The sequence below is a fragment of the Staurois parvus genome, unplaced genomic scaffold, assembly GCF_062004578.1.
Source record: "Staurois parvus isolate SC_StPar_1 unplaced genomic scaffold, SC_StPar_1.0 ptg000634l, whole genome shotgun sequence".
Classification (NCBI taxonomy): domain Eukaryota; kingdom Metazoa; phylum Chordata; class Amphibia; order Anura; family Ranidae; genus Staurois; species Staurois parvus.
The window spans coordinates 9,053,803-9,075,772 of NW_028318430.1; the positions used below are offsets into that span (position 1 = coordinate 9,053,803).

General features: G+C 41.5%; 1 protein-coding gene across 2 annotated transcripts in view; it reads left to right on the forward strand.

Annotated features, from left to right (window-relative positions):
• Nucleotides 1-21,970, forward strand: part of ADPRHL1 (ADP-ribosylhydrolase like 1) — a 47,959-nt gene that overhangs the window by 3,956 nt on the left and 22,033 nt on the right. For both annotated transcript variants that reach the window (XM_089693547.1, XM_089693548.1), the window contains exons 2-3: nucleotides 5,721-5,885; nucleotides 12,358-12,483. In XM_089693547.1, the coding sequence (XP_089549673.1) occupies nucleotides 5,721-5,885; nucleotides 12,358-12,483 (291 nt within the window). The remainder of the gene's footprint in view (nucleotides 1-5,720; nucleotides 5,886-12,357; nucleotides 12,484-21,970) is intronic.

Below are 21,970 nucleotides of genomic sequence, written 5' to 3' on the forward strand. Positions count from 1 at the left end.
TCCCAAATGCACTGGGTTGCCTGCACCAGATCACATAGTACCGCAATACCATATGACACAGTTACAGTGCGTTTTTAAAAGTAGTGCATGCATTACTTTTGGTGTGATCCAGTGAAGCCTTTTTTTCAGTTGTATTACAGGCATATTTACATGTTTTTGCATGTGTATCAATCATCTGGAGTTTGTTTTCTGAGATGGGCAAGGGAAAGAGAGCAGGTCTATAGAAGTAGAGGAGTTTTTTAGATGTAAAACCTGCCAGAAAATACATGTATCATGCATTTACAGGTGCCCCCTGAAGTCCATCAGACCAAAAGCACCTGAATACACTGAAAAGAAAAAAAAAGTCTGTGTTTTTTTGCTTGCCTTTATCCAGCACTTGGGACACCGTTCCTCTCACTGCTACAAGACACTATTTCACTGACACCAATGATGATGCACTATTCTTCCTAGTGACACCAACGATGGGGCAATATTCTTCCTACTGATATGAACAATTGGGCAATATTCCTGCCACTGACACCAATGATGTTGTACTATATCTTACCTATGTACTTACCACTACGAATGATGGGGTACTGTTCCTCCCACTCATACCAACGTCCTGCCCCCTAATGTCGGAAGGACCATAAACTGGCCCTTTTTTTTTAGAAAGTTTGTAAATACCTGGTGTAGAGTCTACGGTAACTGAGCAGGGACGGACTGACCATTCGAGCACTCGGGCACTGCCCATGGGTCCGGGATCAGTAGGGGGCCCCATGAAATGCCCCTGGTACCTTTTTTTATAGGCTTTTTTGGGTGTGCTTTGAGTGTGGGCAAGGACACAGGGGCCCCATGATCTCCTATTGCCCAGGGGCCCCATGAGTTGTCAGTCCGCCCCTGTAACTGAGTGTACAAGTGTGAACAGTGACAATTGGAAAGAATAGGATTCTTCGTAATCAGGCATTGTTAGGTGTAGAAAGCCGAGCAGAAAAACGATCAAGTGTGGATATTGGGTTCAAATTGGGACTCTCTTGTCCAGACTTAGGGGCCCTCCTGAACATGGGAAAACAGTCATTCTTTCCATTTCTCAGAAAGAGCATAAGAGAATAGCTATAGCAGACTTTAGCAGAACTAAAGTCCCAGATTTAGAGACTGCGAGCAGGCAGGCTCTTTGTTGCAGAAGAAACATTCTTCTGCAATAAATGAAACCTTACCTGCTTGCTTGCAGTCCTTTTTGGAATGTACACGGAGCAGTGCAAGCACAGCACAGTTTATGTTCTTGCGCAGTGCCTGTATGTCCGGACGACTAATGACCTCTCGAAACAATTCTAATCCCTGCAATGCTGTTTGCATCACAACTCATTGAGCTGAAAAAAATTACAGAAAGCTGAAAAAAGAATAGACACCATTGGTGTTTTTCTTTGTCTGTGCGTTGGGGCTGTGCTAAAAACAGCATAGTCTCAACGCCTTTGGTGGGAATGAGCCCTTAAAAAAGGAAACAGAAAAACTAAAGAAAAGTGTTGGCGAAAGCAATAAACCATATGCTATGTCCACTTGACAGCTGGAAGACAAATACTGTAACATGATGAGGTTTGGTTATTATGGCCAGCAGCCTTTTTTTTCTTTCTATACCCACTATATGTATTTTTACTGATGCTGTGAAATATAACATATTATTTGTTATTGTAAGACACTAGTGAAGAACTATATATACATAATGTAGAGAATATAACAGACATTTGCAATGATCAGGTATCATGTTATCACGTCTTCCACATCTAAATATATATAGAACTCGGAATGTTCTCTGCCTTTTGTCTGATAAGTTGGGCACTTGCTGTAATGCCACTGTCTAATCTTCAGCCAAGAGTGGCCTAAATTTAGTTTCAATATTCACCAAGTGGGAATGCGTGTTATCTGAAAATAAACTTGGACAGGGCTGGAAAGATAAGAATTGCCAGGTTGATGTACAGTGTAACGCCTGAAATCCATTAAAAGTTCAGTTCTCTACAAAAACCACCTAAAGGTTTCTCTTTATCTTTTATCTACTACGGCTACTGCTACTATTATTAACAATAATAACAATAAAGGTAATAAGCACTCATAGATTTACATATATTTACTATATTAACTGCATTTCCACATTCTGTGTACTGTGGCAGACCAGATATAGTGAATGCAGGGTCCTGGGTTTACTAACACTTTAACCTTTAGCATTACGCCTATGATGTCTAGCTCCTGTATCTTCAATCCTGGCATTTTAATGCACCCAGGATGCACACTTACAGAACCCAACCCTGCAATCTGTGGCCTGTCAAAGTCTATGGTGAGCTCAAATATGCTGCAGCTGGATAGGGCTGAAAGCTGTACCAAGTGGTACTGATATTTTTTGCCCTATTCTTTCTGGGATGAATGCCTGGAACCTTTACAAGGTGTTGGAGTGGGAATCATTGGGTGGCACCAAAAGAAATGTTAGATCCCATAGAACACAAGCACCATGTAAAAATATGTAATTTTATGTGATTATAAAACATATATATACAGTTTATTTGCTGGGATTGTGATTTGGTGAATTTAATTTCATCATATAAAGACTTGCTACTGGACTTTTTCATATATTGAGAAAGGTTGTTTTATTTCTGTTTACAATTTATTGCATCTTCTGTTATAAAAATAGCAGCCTCTCTTTTTATAATATTTTATTAAAAAATTTAAAATGTATAATTTTCTTTAATTTTTTATAATTTTCTTTATAATTTTGGTTAGTTCGCTTATGCACAGACATTTTCAATAGGCAGTATATTCCCATTCAATAGAGCGATGGTTTGTTTTTATACTTTATTCTCTTAAATTGGTTTACTTTTATTTTTTCATTGAAGTGGTTATGAAGGCAGAAGGTGTTTTGTACTTTAATGCATTCTCTGCATTAAAGGAGAAGCAGTGTTTCTCAACCTTTTTTCAATCAAGGCACCCTTTAAAATGATGCACAATCTCGGGGCACCCCATTCTAAAATGTAAAAACCAACCAAGCTAATAGTTTTACATAATGCACCAACATCCACACATGTAGGACACCCAATGCTAGTGATTTATTCTTACAAAGCAGTTTTTCTCTCTCAGTTTCTCTCCATCACTCATCTAATGTGACCCCAGTGCTGATGGAGAGGAGCAGGGAAGTGGCAAACAGGCAATGCTGTGCAGGCTGCTGACATCCTCCTTATCAAATGATGATATCATTGGTTGTTAGGATGCCAGTGGCTGTAAGGTTTCAATAGTGCACAAAGAAAGCCTGTGGCTTTGTATAACTAAATGGCACGCTTTATCCACTTGCTGGCTTGCATACATTTTTTGGTAAATTTGTAGGCATTTTTCAAGAAGAAATCTGAAGGCACCCCAGGTTGCCTGGGCACCCTGGTTGAAAAAGGCTGGGAGAAGTATAGACAAAGTTCTTTTGGCTGTACCTCTTCTGTGGGTCACAGGAGTGCACTATGTTTTGCAATCCTGTGACCCAGATTCAGCCAACAGCGGGCTAGTACACAGTCAGCTAACAACACAGAGCCAGTCTAAGCACTGCAGGGATCCTAAGAATAATGTTGGGATCCACCCAGCAGCCTGACTGGCAGTTGGCTCAGCCTCTCAGAGTGTTGCTGAGAGCCCGAGCCAGCTGCTCCCACCCCTTCCACAGCCTTGCAATCCAGTGAGGACTGGTGGGGCAGCTCCCCCCCCCCCCAGCACCATAAATACTTACCTGAAACCAATCTTGATCCAACGCTGTGCCCAAGCGAAGCACTGCTCTCTCCTCACTGGACATAGAGACATCAGCTGGAGCCATTGGCTCCTGCTGCTCTCAATCAAACCCTGTGAGGATGGAGCAGGGCCGAACCACACTGTGTCTATCAATGGATACCCACAGCCTGGCATGGCTTACCTCTGCTTCCAAGGTCTGATGCCTGCAAGGTCCCTCACTAGCGCCAGCATCTTCCCTCCAGCTTCGATCAGTGCCAGTCTTCGACTGTCTTGATTAGCAGACATGGGATAACATCACTACTTGGCCCAGGAGAGCAGTCATGCCGACAAACTGTAAGTGTCTTCTGTTGCAGAAAAGACATTGCATGTCCCTTCTGCAATAAAGAGCCTACCTGTCTGCATTTTTTTCAACTTTAGTTCTGCTCTAAAATGTTAGAGACACGGTATGTTTTAATTAGGCCTCTCTCCTGGTTAATAGGATTGAACACTGGGTAATGTTTGAGCATGCATTGTCCGTCTACCTGCTTAGTACAGAAAACGATAAATGGCATTCCGTGTTTTTCATTCTTAATTATTTAGAGGTTAAGCTTTGATGCTGGAGTGGTGTTCTTACAAACTGGTACTTTTGGGCAAGAATTTCAGGATCTCGATTAAACTATACAGTACTATGCCATCTATACAGTTTACACCACTGATAGTCATCAAGGTCTTCTGTCTGTATTTCATGTACATGCCACCTTGGACATGTCACACTAATAATTCTGTCCTATGGTGTTGCTCTCTGTCACCCTATCAGTTCTTTGTTGCTGGTGACTGAGATTGTGAATGTTTCAGCAAGCAAGGGAAGGACTTCCATTGAGTACCGATTGTGCATTAGTGTATGTGTCACCATTGGAAAGATTGGCATATCTTTTAAAAGAGAACTGAAAGCAAAACTTTTTTTTTTCCATATTGGGTAGAGTAAGAGAGGGTTATAATTGGGAAGATTTCTCTTCACTTCCTGTCCCATAACTACAGCACGAAGTGAGAGCAAATCTCTCCAAAGTTAAGGGAATCCCTAGTAGTCACCAGAGTCACCAGAACTAGTGTCCCTATTGACCTCTATTACTGTTCTCGTGGTCGCTTAAAATTTGGGATTTTCTTACACTTTCAGTTATAATAGTCACAAGATAAACAGAGAAGGTCAATTTCCTTAATGGGGACACAGACAGCAGAAAAAAACTGACAGGTGTTCTAATCCCTCTCCACTCAATCCAAAACTAAAACAAAATTTTGCCATCAATTAGAATTTAAATGTAACTGTAAAAAGGGGTTTTTCATGTCCTTTTATTTTTCAGGCTTATTTTTATTCATAGGGCTTTTTTTCAAAATACATGGATAAATAATGTAGTCAGACGTATTCAAAGAATTCAAAACAGCTGTAAGGTAGACTCTGGATGGCCCCCAGCAATGGCCATGCTGGCCCAAGGTACCTCCCATCATCCTCCTGAGACAGGGACGAGATGGGGTGCCAAACAAATGTAAAGTGGGAATACTCTGCCATCTTGATCACTCACGTAATCCCAGCCGAAAGCCCACTTCTTCAAATAACTAATTACTAGTAATTACTAGTAAACATTTGCACTTCTCTGTGCTACCATCTGTGCTCTATGTATGTTGAAACCATGCATGCTGTGTACAGTCAGAGAGGGACACGGCACCAGCTATACAGCACATTAATGCACAGTATGTCAAATTATTTCTGTTTTGGCCAGTGTTTTATTCAACTTATTTTTGTGATTGCATACAACCCACCATCAAATTCATGGCCTAAGTGCCACTGCTGTCTGAAGTACGAATGCTGCTGCATGTCATGCTTCTTTCATTGAGCTGTCGCCTTTCAGTATATAGACGTTTCACTGTGTAAACTCTAATATTCTAATTAAGACAAGGGACTGATTATTTCTTATTGCTTAATACTGTTGTGTAAGGAGATTGCTTTTACTTCACTACAGACTACTGGTGCTTGGAAGACCTTTATCGTGAAATGGTGAAGCACTATGTTGATGCAGTGGACGGACTACAGGGAAGAAGACCAGACCCAGCAACCATTGAAGGATGCTCCCATTTAAAGCCAGATAACTACCTACTTGCGTGGCATACCCCATTTAATGAAAAAGGTCTGGTTTCCATAACTGTTATTTCAATTAGTTGCATTTCTGCCTATTTACATTTACAATTTAAGATTATTGTGTGAAATATATGTATCAGATTTAAATGTCAAGTTATATAAAATAGCTGCTAATAATGTGCATGCAAGATACGCAAACCTGTATACAAATTTTGAGTTTTGTAATATTCTGTGCTACCATTACAGGCTAAGGGAGGCTTATCATTACAGTATTTTTTTACAGTTATGTCCCCTGAGCTGGTCTCGTTGTTTCTCCCAGGGTTTATTCCCTATGGATGCATAGCAGCCAGGCACACCACAGTTTCAGTCTCTCCACACAATAACCAAGCAGAAGTTTCTTTTTTGGGGTTTGTTGTTTGAAGAATTTGGATGAGGATTGGGGTGAGCCTTGGGATACTACAGAACTAGTGCAACTTGAGGACTTAACTATGGACACTCTCTACTAGAAACTAGCATTTTCTGGGCAGGCCTGTAGAAAAAAGGGATGTGGACATACAACTGAGGGTGATAGGGTGATCCTACAATGGAAACAGTCCTGAGCGAGCTAATCTAAAACAGTTTGTACCAAAAGTGTTTAAACAGCAACAGTCCCTCCAGGATCACTCTTTCCCTGTATCCCTACATCCAGTATCAGCCAGACCCTGTACTGTGAGCCTCCAGGCCAGATCTTCAGCAGATTTTTCTCCAGACTGTTTTCTCAGTTTCATTAGTTGTCCCCCCCCCCCCCAGCTTTCCCTGAGCTGAGACCATGATAAACATCCTGCAGCCTTCAACGAGATGGGCCAGGAGGTCAAACAGCACCTCCAAGCTGGGTTTCTCTCCAGCAGGGCAAGGACCCTGCTGTTCTAGACCCCAGATTATTTATGAACACCTCAGCCCCCTGCTGGTCACCCTTTTGGCCAGGGATTGACTGAGTCTACATGAATATTCAGCCCAGGGTCCACCTCTCACACCCCACTATATTACAGAACTTACTGGAATGCATGGGAATGCATGGGGAAGTAGTTGAGCCTGTAGCCATCAGCACCCAGAACAACCAAAAGCTGCTCCACTGCACAGAGGAGCCAAAAATCGAAATTTACCTACTTATTAGCAACCTAACTAGGAGGGTTTCTATATGTTGTGCTGTGCTTTCTCACCAGAGTTATGAGGTTTAACCTGCCCCCTACCCCTGCTAAGGCCAATCTGGCAATGGCGTTGAAGAGGACAGCTGATTCATATCTGCAGCTTTTCTCGACTGTTAACTCTTTCCAGAGACAAACAGTGGCAAGAGCAATGCAGATCCTGACATGTTCCCCTCTCTTTCTGCATTCCTTTTGCATACAGCACAGTTTGGTAAAGAACACACCCCTGCGTTACTTATTGGAAAATAAAGGAGCCACAGCATAGTGAGAAGTCATTGCTCTGTACTGTGCTCTCTGCATTATCATTTCCTGCACATGTGCACTGAAGCAAAACCTGAATGGATCCTAGTATCGGCCTCCTTTGTCCCAGTCTGATTGTTGCTGTATATGTTGATATCAGGACTTATTAAAGTACTGGTTATTTTAAACATACATTTAGCATGTTAATGAATAGTTTGCTGGATTCATTGGTGTTTTTTCATGTCTTCAGTCCAGCTTAAAATGTGCCAGATTTTCTACAAGATTACAAGGAACTCGCCCTTGTACATAGAATTAGTTGTAAATATTCATGAAATATGTACAAATGCATTTTTATTTGTGAATGTTCTCAAAATCTCTATTATCTGATCCAGCATTTAAAGCGATTCGAAAGGTTAATTTTATTATTTTTTTTTTTTTTTGGAAAATAACAAACATGCTATACTTTCCTGCTATGTGCAGTGGCTTTACAAAGAGCAGGCTGAATCCTCCTCTTCCCTCCCTCCTGTTGGGTGCCCCCACAGCAAGCAGCTTGCTATGGGGGCATCTGCTGCTCCATGTGTACATTCACACACGGAGCAGCAGCTTGGCCCCGCCCTCTTTCCTCATTGGCGAACTGGCTGTGATTGACAGCAGCAGGAGCCAATGGCTCCCTCTTGCTGTCTCAGCCAATGAGGAGGCAGAGACCTGGGACAGCCGAGGCTGTCATGCACATCGCTGGATCACGATGAGGCTCAGGTAAGTATTGAGGGGGCTGGGGGCACTGCTACACACAGAAGGTTTTTACCTTCATGCATAGAATGCATGAAGGTACAAAACCTTGAGCCTTTACAACCAGATTAAGTTACATATACTCACATTTCCTAAATAAAAACCATATCTATTATTTTCCCATTAAACATTTTTATTGATAAATAATCAGATAATATAGGAATTACTTTTGAGAGCATAAATGCAGACATGACTGAAAACATGTTTTGCGCTGAGTGGGAAAGTGTTAGCGTTGGGCACAGGGTAAGGTATCATTGTAGTTTAAGGAGGTCCAGAAACCAAAGCTTCTACACCCAGAAGGGACAGAAAGGAATGTTCCATTTAAATTGTTTAAATCGGGATTCTAGGAGATTATTCTAGTAACAAACCATTAGTGTTTTTTCAAAAGTAGAAATCAGTTTCTATTTCAATGAGTTTGAGAGATTATCAATAAAGGATTCCAAACTTCAAAGAACTTGTGAATCTGAGTTTCTTCTCATAGGATAATTTCTGTCCACTCAATTTGGAATATTAACTCATTTTGTCCAAAAAGAGTTTAAACTGAGCAGTAAGGCCTCATTAACATTAGGCAATTTGACATTGCAGACAGAATGGGCTGTCCTAAGTACAACACGAAAATGTGTGTAAATCACACTTTCAAAAGCACAAGCAGGAATGTTTGTTCCCAGAGCATGTCATCATATTCAAACAAGCTAAATGTGACTTTCACCAATCATTCACAGGTGTAAAAAATAAAAATAACAAAATAAGGTCAGTGCTAATCCCAAAAATAAAAAAATAATAAGTATAGCTGCATGCAATGGATTCTGATATACCAAGATCCTATAAGTGCTAAAAAGAGAGAAATTGCGGCGCTAAACACAAAAAAAAATTATATGATATCACTACATAAATTCCATCAAGTGCAACAATAAAATAAAAAAATTATGTGTATTAGTCCAATGGTGTTCAAATCCCTGAGCATGCGCTGTTGTGTGAAACGGCATTGGGTTGTTAGGCGTTATTGCTGGAGGTCATGCCACCATTCCGAGTGTCTGGCGGTCCCTTATGTAAGTGAACACACCCCAGTTTCTTTGTTTTTAGTTGGCTGCTTGCATTTTTGTATATACAGTTGTGTTCAAAATAATAGCCGTCAGACATCACTAACCTGATCAATCACTGTTTTTGGTAGAAATTATATTTCTACATGGCAAATAATTTACTAGCTGGTGTAGTAGAGTAATAGAAATCCAACAGACCCAACAGTCATGACATGCATGCTGCTGATTCTGTGTAATTGAATCACTAATTAAAAGGGGCATGTTCAAAATAATAGCAGTGTGGAGTTCTATTAGTGAGGTCATTCATTCTTTGAAAAACAGGTGGCAATTATTGCCCTTATTTAAGGAAGGAAGGCAGCAAATTTTGTACATGCTGGTTAAAGTGCATTTCTCTCTGAAATTCTGAGGAAAATGGGTTGTTCCAGACATTGTTCGGAAGAACAGCGTACCTTGATTAAAAAGTTGATTGGAGAGGGGAAAACATATAAAGAGGTGCAGAAAATGATAGGCTGCTCAGCTAAAATGATCGCAAATGCTTTAAAATGGCAACCAAAACCTGAAAGACGTGGAAGAAAGCAAAAAACTACCATTCGAATGGATAGAAGAATAGCCAAAATGGCAAGGACTCAGCCAACAATCAGCTCTAGGAAGATCAAGGAAGGTCTAAAGTTACCTGTGAGTACTGTTACAATTAGAAGACGCCTATGTGAAGCCAAGCTATCTGCAAGAAGCCCCCGCAAAGTCCCACTGTTGAAAAAAAGACATGCTGAAGAGGTTACAATTTGCCAAAGAGCACATTGACTGGCCTAAAGAGAAATGGCGCAACATTTTGTGGACTGATGAAAGTAAGATTGTTCTTTTTGGGTCTAGTGGCCGGAGACAGTTTGTCAGACGACCCCCAAACACTGAATTCAAGCCACAGTACACTGTGAAGACAGTGAAGCATGGTGGTGCAAGCATCATGATATGGGGATGTTTCTCATACTACGGTGTTGGGCCTATTTATCACATACCAGGGATCATGGATCAGTTTGAATACATCAGAATACTTGAAGAGGTCATGCTGCCTAATGCTGAAGAGGAAATGCCCTTGAAATGGGTGTTCCAACAAGACAACGACCCCAAACACACCAGTAAACGTGCAACATCTTGGTTCCAGACCAACAAGATTGACGTTATGGAGTGGCCAGCCCAATCCCCGGATCTTAATCCAATAGAAAACTTGTGGGGTGACATCAAAAGTGCAGTTTCTGAGGCAAAACCAAGAAATAGAGAAGAACTATGGAATGTAGTCCAATCATCCTGGGCTGGAATACCTGTTCACAGGTGCCAGAGGTTGGTTGACTCCATGCAACACAGATGTACAGCAGTTCTCAGAAACAGTGCTTATACAACTAAATATTCATTAAGTGATTCAAAGGAAAGCAAAATCTTCAAACATTTTTTAGTTTATATAGTGAATGTTTGAGTTTGTAAAGAAGAATACAAACACTGCTATTTTTTTGAACAGTCTAATATTCACTTTTCTTAAATTTTTTAGAGGAACAACACAAATTTGATATATTTATCTTCATGTTTTGATTTGGAATAGAATGTGTAGTGTTCACAATTCATTTGTGTGTATGGAAATAAAAGCTATTAGAAGGATTTTGAGCTTTTTCACTTTTTTCAACACACTGCTATTATTTTGAACACAACTGTATGCACTTTTATAAAAACCACTACACTATGAGAGATTTGTCGGTGTTTTTTGGAGGATGAGAATGCATGTACCGACATCTGGTGGAGCGTGATATGAGGAGGATATTCGAGTTTCCTGATACATTGAAGGCTCGCACCTTGGGAATTTATTATTATACAAGAGCTATTGCTGTTTTATTTTAAAACTGAGCTGAGTCTTCATTCTAGCCATTGGTGGACCTGACACGTTTGTTGTTCCTGGATCACTGGGTGAAGATTTTGTTGCAGTGCACAGTGGGACTATTCAATTCATCATATCACAGTCCACAATTATTGATTTGAACACCATTGGATTTATACACATAAATTTTGTTTTATGTTAATTTTATTGTTGCACTTGATGGAATCAAGATGGATATCTAATGAAATCATATAATTTTTTTTGTGTTTAGTGCTGCAGTTTCTCTCTGTTTAAAACATTCACAGGTTGTAAATCAATTAATGAAAACAAATGCACCATAAAGCATTTATGTTTGTAGAATGTTAGATACATTGAGTTATAAATATGTCCCTAAATATTTGAGTCTCGGGATATACCCATTCTTGCATAATTGCTTTCCTGCCAGCAAGAGAAATAATCATTAGCCATTTTTTTGCAATCTTTATTTATTCTTGCTCCCTGTAAGCCCAGTACACCAAATATTGGCCATCCCGGTGTTAATGGTAGATAGTTCACTTCACTGTATGCCCAAAAAGCGTGATATAAGTCATCTGGTGAGTGATCACATTTAGGCACTTAGATGATTGGCTAAGTCCCATTAGATAGGATATACAGGATGTAGTGAGGAGTTTGAATTATAGTATGCTTGCATTTTTAACATTATCTCTCTGTATGAAGTTGCTGCGGCCGGTTTCCAGAATGTTAAAGATGAAAACACCTTTCGTGGTCCTACTAGGGTAATACTGAGTCCATTTATTTAATTCCATGGTGCTGGGGGGGGTTTCTAGATTTATTATCAGACTTTTTCTTGGATATACAGCTTTAAGAGGTACATACTGTATATTTACCAGCCTTAAAGTGGTTGTAAATGTTAAAGAACTTTTACTAAATTGCATTCCCTGCATTAAGGTAAAAAAACAACTTTTTTTACGTGCAGCCCCCCCCCCCCCCCCCAATACTTGCCTGAGCCAGATCTCAGTCCACCGCTGTACCTGGATCAGTGAAAGCAGCAGGATCCATTGCTACTGTCAATCAAATCCAGTGATGAGTGGGGGGAGCCGCACTGTGTGTGGCAAAAAACACACACAGTGTGGCTCAGGATTGAGCCTGCAGGAGTGCCCCATAGGAAGTGACATGCTATGGGGGCACTTGGAACACAGGAGGAACCAGCTGCAACGGTGGGGGATCCCCGAAAAAGAGGATTGGGACTGCTCTGTGCAAAATCATTGCACAGAGCAGTTAGGTATAACATGTTTGTTATTTTAAAACTTTAAAATAATTTAACATAAAGGTATAGTGAGTTAAAAGTTGACATTTTCTTTGCCTTGATTTTATTTTAATCCATTAGTGTATTTTGGTTTGTTTTAGGTTCAGGGTTTGGAGCAGCTACTAAAGCCATGTGCATTGGGATGAGATACTGGAAACCAGAAAGGCTGGAGACCTTGATTGAAGTTAGCATTGAATGTGGGAGGATGACTCATAACCATCCAACAGGTAATGTGTAATCTGTGGGGTTGATTAACTAAAGGCAAACAGGCTGTTCACTTTGCAAGGGAATTTGCCTTAGAGCTTGTGATTGTGGTGAATTTTCACAGCATTTTTGTTTTTTTTCATAATTGGATGATGGAAGTCAACTCATTCATTAAGCTATGGGACAAATTCCATTGCAAAGTGCAACTTCCCTTGCAAAGTGGACAGCCTATTTGCTTTTAATAAATCATCCTGTATACGTTAAGGGTTTAATACCATGGAACTAGTGCATCAAATGTCGCAAAGCTTAAATGTGTCTATTTGTGATTGTTAAGGGGCTGTTAAGGTTCCTCTCTTTTGTTTTGGTACAGTGTAACGACAAGGCTTAGCATTTTCCTGCAAAGGAGAGGCTGCATGTCTAGATTGTACATTATCATCAAGTGGATATGACATAAAGGTCATGTAAAGGAAGTCTGTCACAAGACAAGAAATGAGGCTGCAATAACTGGGCACCTATTCTGAAAAAGATATTTGATTTTCTTGCTGACTCTCTTCCTTCAATATTTTGAGTCACTGACTAAAAACAAATATGCAGTGTTAGAGAGAGTACATGGAGCAAATCACTTGAAACCCAACATACAGGTATTTATTGGGGAACGTGAGGGAACAACAGGGGTAACAGACACAGTACAATGAAACAGTCCACCAGGTAGCAATATATCACCGCACAGATAATGAAGCAGGGGGGATAGGTCCAGCACACTGGACAAAGATCCAGGCAGGTAGGAGTGAGGTCCAACTCTCAGGGCAGCAATCTGAGCAAACCAGAGTATAATCAAGCATGCAGGGCAAAGGGTTCAGGCAGAACAGGGTTCAGACCAGCACACAGGGCAAAGGGTCCAGGTAGAACAGGGTTAAGTTCAGCACACAAGGCAAATATTCCAGGCAGAACAGGGTCAATCCAGCACACAGAAAAAAGGGTCCAGGCAGAACAGGGTTAAAACCAGCACACAGGGCAGAGGGTCCGAGCAGAACATGGTCAATCCAGCACACAGGGCAAATGTTCTCGGCAGAACAGGGTTAAGTCCAGCACACAGGGCAAAGGTTCCAGGCAAAACAGGGTCAGTCCAGCATTCAGGGCAAAGGTTTCAGGGTCAAGCCAGCACAAAGCAAAGGTTCCAGGCAGACCAGTGTCAATCCAGCACAAAGCAAAGGTTCCAGGCAGACCAGTGTCAATCCAGCACACAGCAAAGGCTCCAGGCAGAACAGGGTTAAGTCCAGCACACAGAGCAAAGGTTCCAGGAAGAACAGGGTTAAGTACAGCACATAGGGTAAAGGTTCCAGGCAGAACAGGGTTAAGCTCAGAATAGGGCAGATATCCTGCAGGCAGAGAGGGCTAGGGTCCGGTAGCAAAAGCAGGGCAGGCAGAGTAAAATCCACAGGCTCTTGAAGGGGGGCTGTGGGGGTCTGGCTCAGAGCCTCACACAGCAGAGCAGCACAGACAATGTGGAACTATATATCCTAGCAGTCCCACAGTCCAAAAAGTAGCACCCCATCCATACCAAACCATCAGTCTCAGCAGTTCCTCTGTGTCCATCACTGGGAAAAGCTCTGACCCTTTTTTTTTTAGCACAGGTCTGCTATATTGTACCTTGGGATCAGTAGAGACCTCAGCCCACATGGTAGGTGCTGGGATGTCTGGCCATCCTAATACAAAAGTCAGTTAAGTCTGTATTCCCTACTGAGACTGCATACCTCCAGATCCTCTGTTTAGTCACAGGAACTCACTAATCAATTATGTAGGTCAGCTAACTTATTTATATACTGCCTTTCATTTAGTTTCATGTAACAAATGTCCTTTATAGAGGTTTTTTCCACTTTCCCTATTTCTCAAAAATTTTATATTTCTGATCTCTGACACATGCAGATATGGATTTTGGCACTTCTTTTGACTTTCCCAATATACTCAAGATCAATGACTCAGTATTGAGGACAAATAATGAGCTTACTGGCTGGGCAAGCAGTATTTTCAGAAGGTCAGAAATGACAGCCTTGTGCTTCTCTCATTTTTACTTTGAATAAGCCTTAAAGCATTGGATAGAGCAGGGGCAGACTGACAACTCATGGGGCCCCCGGGCAATAGGCGATCATGGGGCCCCTGTGTCCTTGCCCAAACTCAAAAAAGCCTATTAAAAAGGTACCAGGGGCATCTCATGGGGCCCCCTACTGACCTCGAGCCCTCCTGACCCCTACTGACCTCGAGTTTCCATAAGGTCAGTCCGCCCCTGGGATAGAGGTATACATGTGCTTAGTGAGCAGGCAGGCCATGCAGAATCCCAGAAGAATAGGAGTTCAGTTAGTTAAGGAAAACAGGCTGTTCACTTTGCAAGGAAAATTGTAACGTGCAAGGGAAACTACAAACACCCACTGTCCTCCAGACTTTTTCACACTTCCTTCTTTCCCTAACACCAGTAGGACCCATCAAGAGATCAATGGTACCAAAGCATTTGAGACTGCCATGCATAGCAGAAACTGTAAAATCTGGACAACATCAGTGCCACCACCTTCGGTGGGCAAACATTTTCGTGTCTGAGATTTCCTACTGTTAATTAATTATCTGGTATTATCGTAAACCGTAGCACATCAAATCAACAACACCTAGTAGGTGTGATATTGCTGATCTTTAGTGTAAGAGGTACATGTATTGAAGACATGCTGTATGCTGTACTAAAACTACTTTGCCAGTACTGCAGGAGATAATTAGCAATAAACAAGTTGGGCCTAGATTGAACTGAATATTCACAATGAAAATGTTTCCCGAGGAATTTACTAACATCATTGTCTGTGTTATTGAATTAGAACAAGAATTTTTGTATTCTTGAAAATGGAAATGCCTCACGCAACATCTTTCCTTGTGAATAAGGGTCTTGTAGGCATGTCTAGCATCTTATGTGCTGCCAGTTATGTGGTATGCAATTTGCCATCTCTTGGATAACTATCATGAATGGGGTATAGGAGGTGCAGCATCACCTGGCCCACAAAGTATATGGAGCCCAGGCTGTCACTCTCTTCTATAGGTAAGTCGCTTTTGGGAGGTGGTCATTGAATTATATTTTCAATTACAGGAATATGTGTGATATTGTTATGTGAATATGTGTTATTTACTAAAGCTGGTTTACTCAGAATCTCAATCACCTGTGTATGGTATCCAATCAGTTTCTAACCTCAGCTTGTTCAATCAAGCTTTAGCAATAAAACCCGGAAGCTGATTGGTTTCTATGTAAAAGTGCTCAAGATTCAGCTTTTAGTAAATAAACCCCTTAGTGCGTACAGGCAATGGTTTTATAGTTGTATCTCTTGACCCACCATCTTAGATTGTAAACTCTAATGAGCAGGGCCCTCTCAATCCTCCTGTATTAATTTGTATTGTAATTGTACTGTCTGCCCTTATATTGTAAAGCGCTGCAAAAACTGTTATAAATCCTGTATAATAATAATAATAATTTAAGAATGACGTCGCCTTAACACTGTGTAGAAATAAGCCATCTCAGTTTGTGGCCCAATAAGCTATGCTTCACTTTGAAGTCATTGTAATGTTTTGGTGTTCAGGTTACTCACTCAAAAGTAATCATTTGTTTATTTATTACAGGTATTGATATAGTGTTGACAATTACACATTGTGTTTTACATACTGTACAGAAACAAGACATACTTGTGCTCATATCCCAGCAGCTTGTACATGCATTTATCTATCAGGTGCTAAAGGGGTGTATTAACACTAGAAATCCCAGAAGAACCCTCTGCACACTGGTATATACCCTTTCCAGAAAATGTTGCAATAAAATAAGGATTTTTAGTTCACACGTATTGCAATACATGCTTAAGCTGGCCAACTGCATCAAAGTAATCCCTTTTTGGCCAGTCCTACTCTGCTCTGCCAACGCAAATGCTGCTGAGGACACAATGCCAACCTGGGGCAAACAGGCACAATGTACGTTCACATCAGTCCTTGCCCTTAACAGAGTTGATGTAGTGTTGACAATTATACATAGCGCTTTACATACTGTACATTCACATCAGTCCTTGCCCTTTAAGGAGTTTACTGTCTAAGCCACCTATCTTACCTGCATACAGACAAACACATACTAGGGCCAATTTGAGCTGGAGCCAATTAAAATACCAACATGTCTTTGGAATCTGGCAGAAAATCAGAGTACCCTATGGCAAGCCACATAAGCATAGGGCGAATGTTCAAATTCTACTTAGGTAGTGTACTGACCAGAATTCAAGCCAAAGGCCCCAATTCTGCAAGGCAAAAGTACTAAGACACTGTTCTTATATACACTATATTGCCAAAAGTATTGGAACACTCTTCCACATCATTGGATTCAGGTGTTCCAATCACATTCAAATCAAGCACCTAGGCATGCAGACTGCTTTGAAAAACATTTGTGAAAGAATGGGTCACTCTCAGGAACTCCTGTGCCACCTGTGCAATAAGTCCATCTGTGAAATTTCCTTGCTACTAAATATTCCACAGGCAACTGTTAGTGGTATTATAACGAAGTGGAAGCAACTGGCAACAACAGCAACTCAGCCACGAAGTGGTAGGCCACATAGCAGGGTCAGTGCATCCTGAAGCGCACAGTGCGCACAAGTTGACAACTGTATGCAGAGTCAATAGCTAAAGACCTCCAAACTTCATGTGGCCTTCAGTTTAGCACAACAACAGTGCGTAGAGAGCTTCATGGAATGGGTTTCCGTAGCAAAGCAGCTGCATCCAAGCTTTACATCACCAAGTGCAATACAAATTATCGGATGCAGTGGTGTAAAGCACGCCGTCACTGGACTCTAGAGCAGTTTAGATGTGTTTTCTGGAGTGACGAATCACGCTTCTCTATCTGGAAATCCGATGGACATGTCTAGGTTTGGTGGTTGCCAGGAGAATGGTACTTGCCTCACTGCATTGCGCCAAGTGTAAAGTTTGGTGGAGGGCAGATTATGGCGTGGGGTCATTTTTCAGGGGTTGGGGTTGGGCTTGGAACCTTAGTTCCAGTGAAGTGAACTCTTAAGGCTCAGCATACCAAGACATTTTGGACAATTTCATGCTCCCAGCTTTGTGGAAATAATTTGGGGATGGCCCATTCCTGTTCCAACATGACTGCGCACCAGTGCCTAAAGCAAGGTCCACAAAGACATGGATGAGCGAGTTTGGGGTGGAGGAACTTGACTGGCCTGCACAGAGTCCTGAGCTCAACCCGGCAGAACACCTTTGGGATGAATTGATTTAGTTGAGGACTAAATTGTCCAGTGCTTATCTGCTCCTGTCCAAATTAATCATTCTAGCTTTGGAATGTGCGCACACTAGAAGAGACTCACGCTGACACACAAGTTCAGTCTATGAACACTTCTCGTTTATTATAATAAGAAAGTGAGCTTATATATGCAAAATGATGCAAGAGTCATGTGAGAACAGCATAAGCATTATATTAGTCTTTAATTGGTCATTTCCACAGGAAAACAATCTCCGCCATGGTATAGGTGTGATCTTCTTCCAGGTCTTATCTATAGAAAGAAAAACATTCCTTTGTCTCAAGTTGGCAAGATGGGAGGGGGTCGTGCATGTGAGCAGACACCTCCCAAGCAAGGATTTCTTAAAGTACCACAAAGCCCAGCAGGCAGAAAATATTCACACATCATATATATATAAAACATTTAGAAATATAAAAAAGTATTTAAGTATAAAAGTAGATACGTATAAAATGTATAGAAAAATGTATATATTCTAGGAAACCAAATAGGCATTTTACCATATCCATCACAGAATTAGAACAGAGACTGCAAGCCAGGCCTTCTTGTCCGACATCAGTGCCTGACCTCACAAATGCTCTTCTGGAAGAATGGTCAAACATTCCCATAGACACACTCCTAATCCTTGTGGACAGCCTTCCCAGAAGAGTTGAAGCTGTTATAGCTGCAAAGGGTGGGCCAACTCAATATTAAACCCTACAGACTAAAACTGGGATGCCATTAAAGTTCATGTGCGCGTAAAGGCAGGGGTCCTAATACTTATGGCAGTATAGTATATGTATATTATCCTAGACCTCTCCGCGGCCTTTGACACAGTCGACCACCCCCTCCTCCTTAATAAACTACTCTCCCTTGGCATCAGAGACACCGCTCTCTCCTGGTTCTCGTCCTATCTATCCCAACGCTCCTTCAGCGTTTCCTACAACGGTGCCACCTCCTCCTCACTCCCCCTCTCTGTTGGGGTCCCCCAGGGCTCTGTCCTTGGACCCCTTCTCTTCTCCATCTACACCTCCTCCCTTGGCAAACTCATACACTCCCACGGCTTCAATTACCACCTCTCTGCTGATGATACTCAAATCTACCTATCCACCCCTCACCTCACCCCCACATTCTCCGCCCGCATCACTCACCTCCTAAACGACATCTCTGACTGGATGTCGCTCCATTTCCTCAAACTCAACCTCTCCAAAACCGAGCTTCTCATCTTCCCCCCAGCCCGTGCCCCCCCCCCCATCCTTTCCATCACTACCAACAACACCACCATCAATCCCGCCCAGCAAGCCAAGGTCCTTGGCGTCATTCTGGACTCAAACCTTTCCTTTCAACCTCATATCAAATCTCTCACAAACACATGCAGGCTCCACCTCCGGAACATCTCCAAGATACGCTCCTTCCTTACCCCAGACACCACTAAACTACTAGTACACTCCCTGATTATCTCACGCCTGGACTACTGCAACTCCCTCCTCACCGGCCTACCCCAGTGCAGGCTCTCCCCGCTTCAGACCATCCTGAACTCAGCGGCCAGACTCATCCACCTCACCAGCCGCTCCACCTCTGCCACCCCCCTCTGCCTCTCCCTCCACTGGCTCCCCATTGCCCAACGCATTAAATTCAAATTGCTCACCCTGACCTATAAGGCCATTCACAACACTGCCCCTAACTACCTCACCGACCTGATTCCCAGGTACCACCCTACCCGTACCCTTCGCTCTTCACAGGACCTCCTTCTATCTTGCTCCCTGGTCTCCTCCTCCCACGCACGACTGCAAGACTTCTCCAGGTCCTCCCCCATCCTCTGGAACTCACTACCCCAATCCATCAGACTGTCACCTTCCCTCCTCACCTTCAGGCGCTCCCTGAAAACCCACCTATTCAGGGAAGCCTACCCCACCCTCCCCTAACAGCCGCTGCCCTTCCCTCCTCCTACCACTCCATCCCCCACAGCCGTTTCCTCCTGTGCCTCTACCCCCTCCCTCCTAGATTGTAAGCTCGAAAGAGTAGGGCCCTCTTACCCCTTGTGTACTGTTTGATGTTACTGTTCTGTTTCATGTATTGTCCCCCCTCTATTGTACAGCGCTGAGCAAAGCCTTTGGCGCTATATAAACTCGATAAATAAATAAATAAATATTACGATATACATTCACTTTTGATTAATATCATTACTGTCTTTCTTGAAGCATGTCTATACATTTCTTTTTTATTTAAATAAGGCCACAGTTATGCAGGCCATAGATGGGGAGAAAAACGGCCGATTTTTCGTCCGAAAATAAAACCGGCCGATTATCTTATCGTTAGTGGACGATTTTGTCGGCCGTTTTTCGTGTATTTTGGACTTTCAGATTATCGGTGATGTTGGAAAATTTTCGAAAAACGCCCGACTTTATCCTCATTGATGGTCAAAAACGAACGATCGTTTTCCGAAAAAGGATCACAAAGGCCACAAAATGACATCATTTCCCGTTATAGGTTACTCATTAATCGGCCGATTTTCGTAATAATTGGTGGTCAGGTAAGTTTTTTAGACCGACTGATAGTTCGTTAATCGGACGAAAATCTGCCGTTTTTCTCCCCATCTATGGCCTGCATAAGTCTTACTCATTGCACAAAAATATTATGAATCGAACACGTGCTTGACAAGAAATCTTTTAATCTCCTGGCTTGGCACATCAGATGAGTAGCAGGTTACAAGGCACATACAATTACAGAGCTCCTGGCAGAATATCTCCTTCCAGTTAAATCTCCTGCTATGTTAAATCATTCACTAAATGCAGAGTCAGACAGAATATCTCATGACAGGAGTCAAGAAATAAATATACAGATAAACTGGAGAAAAAAATGAATGTAGCAGTATGTCTTTTTCTACTTTTTATGCAGATTTATCCAATCACAAACCACTTAAAAATTTTAAAAAACTGTTTACATTATGCAGAATGCCTCTGAGGACATCCCTATATTTGTGTAATCCTTCTGCTCACTCTGCTCTCTCCTACTATCAGTCAGGTCACTTCAAGCTTATGGTCAGGAGGCAGCATCTGATTGACTCCTAATGGTGGCTGACATCACAAATATATTACAGGTTAAACAATTTACACAGTAATATATTGCCCAACGTTCTGGAAAATTATACCAGCTGATTTACTGGAGTCAATGATGGTCCTTTGGCTGCTTTATTATTTAAATGTATGTTGAAGATTTATAGGCCTTGGCCCGTTGACGCTGCTAAATCTCCACTATGACATATTTCATGCTGCTGCATTGTTTTCTCTGTTGTGACCCTACCTTTGGCGCTGTTATGCCCAGATAACAATTAGGCCTTAAGCCAACAGCCTATTCTATTCAATGGATTCCTCCTGTTTTTGTCATGTGTAATGTTAATAAAATATATTTGCCTCTAAACAATTTACACAGGCATATTTCAGTTATTGATAATAGGTTACATAGGACACATTTTCGAAGGAGGTGATATGAAAATGACCCTCAGTCTTATGATGAATTTAACAGAGGACATAAATGTGATCTAATATTTAGTTTGTATGCTAACGGTTAGATGAATGGAGTAGGAAGAAGTACAAGAAGAAGAATGGGGATGAGTGAAAGTGCTCTTTTTATTGAAATTTTGGCAAAACTCTAACATCACTATTATAGCAAAAATTTCCCCATATGATGAAGAATGTTCGGGATGAGTGAAACTGCGTGATTTTTTCCCCTGAAATAGAGAGATTTGGGATAAATTTCACCATTTTGGCAAAATACATTGGAGTCACTAAAGCAGACCAATAAGGTGTGTTTTAGACGTTTTTGGTTGTGCAATGGACTTCAAATGGCTCCTGTGGGTTACAAAAACTTCCTTCTAATATCCTGGACTTGTTCTGCCAAGAATAGCCCCTTCTTATGATTTTTACAAAGGAAAAAGAAAAAGTAATAAAAACATTTTGTCAATATATAAATAACATTCAAATGCACAACAAACACGATTAAGAAAAAACACAAATACAAAAACACCAAATTAAACTAAACTAGTATAAAACACCACCTAAATGAAATAAAAGCAAATTTTACCTAAGCAGCTCTATGAGTAAAACTGAAAAAGGTTTTCATTCACAGCAGAATCTGATACTACAGTTTTGCTTTAGGGATTATAGTATTCCATTTGTGCTTAATGATATAGCTATTAGCTTTATAAATGTTATGCTTTTAT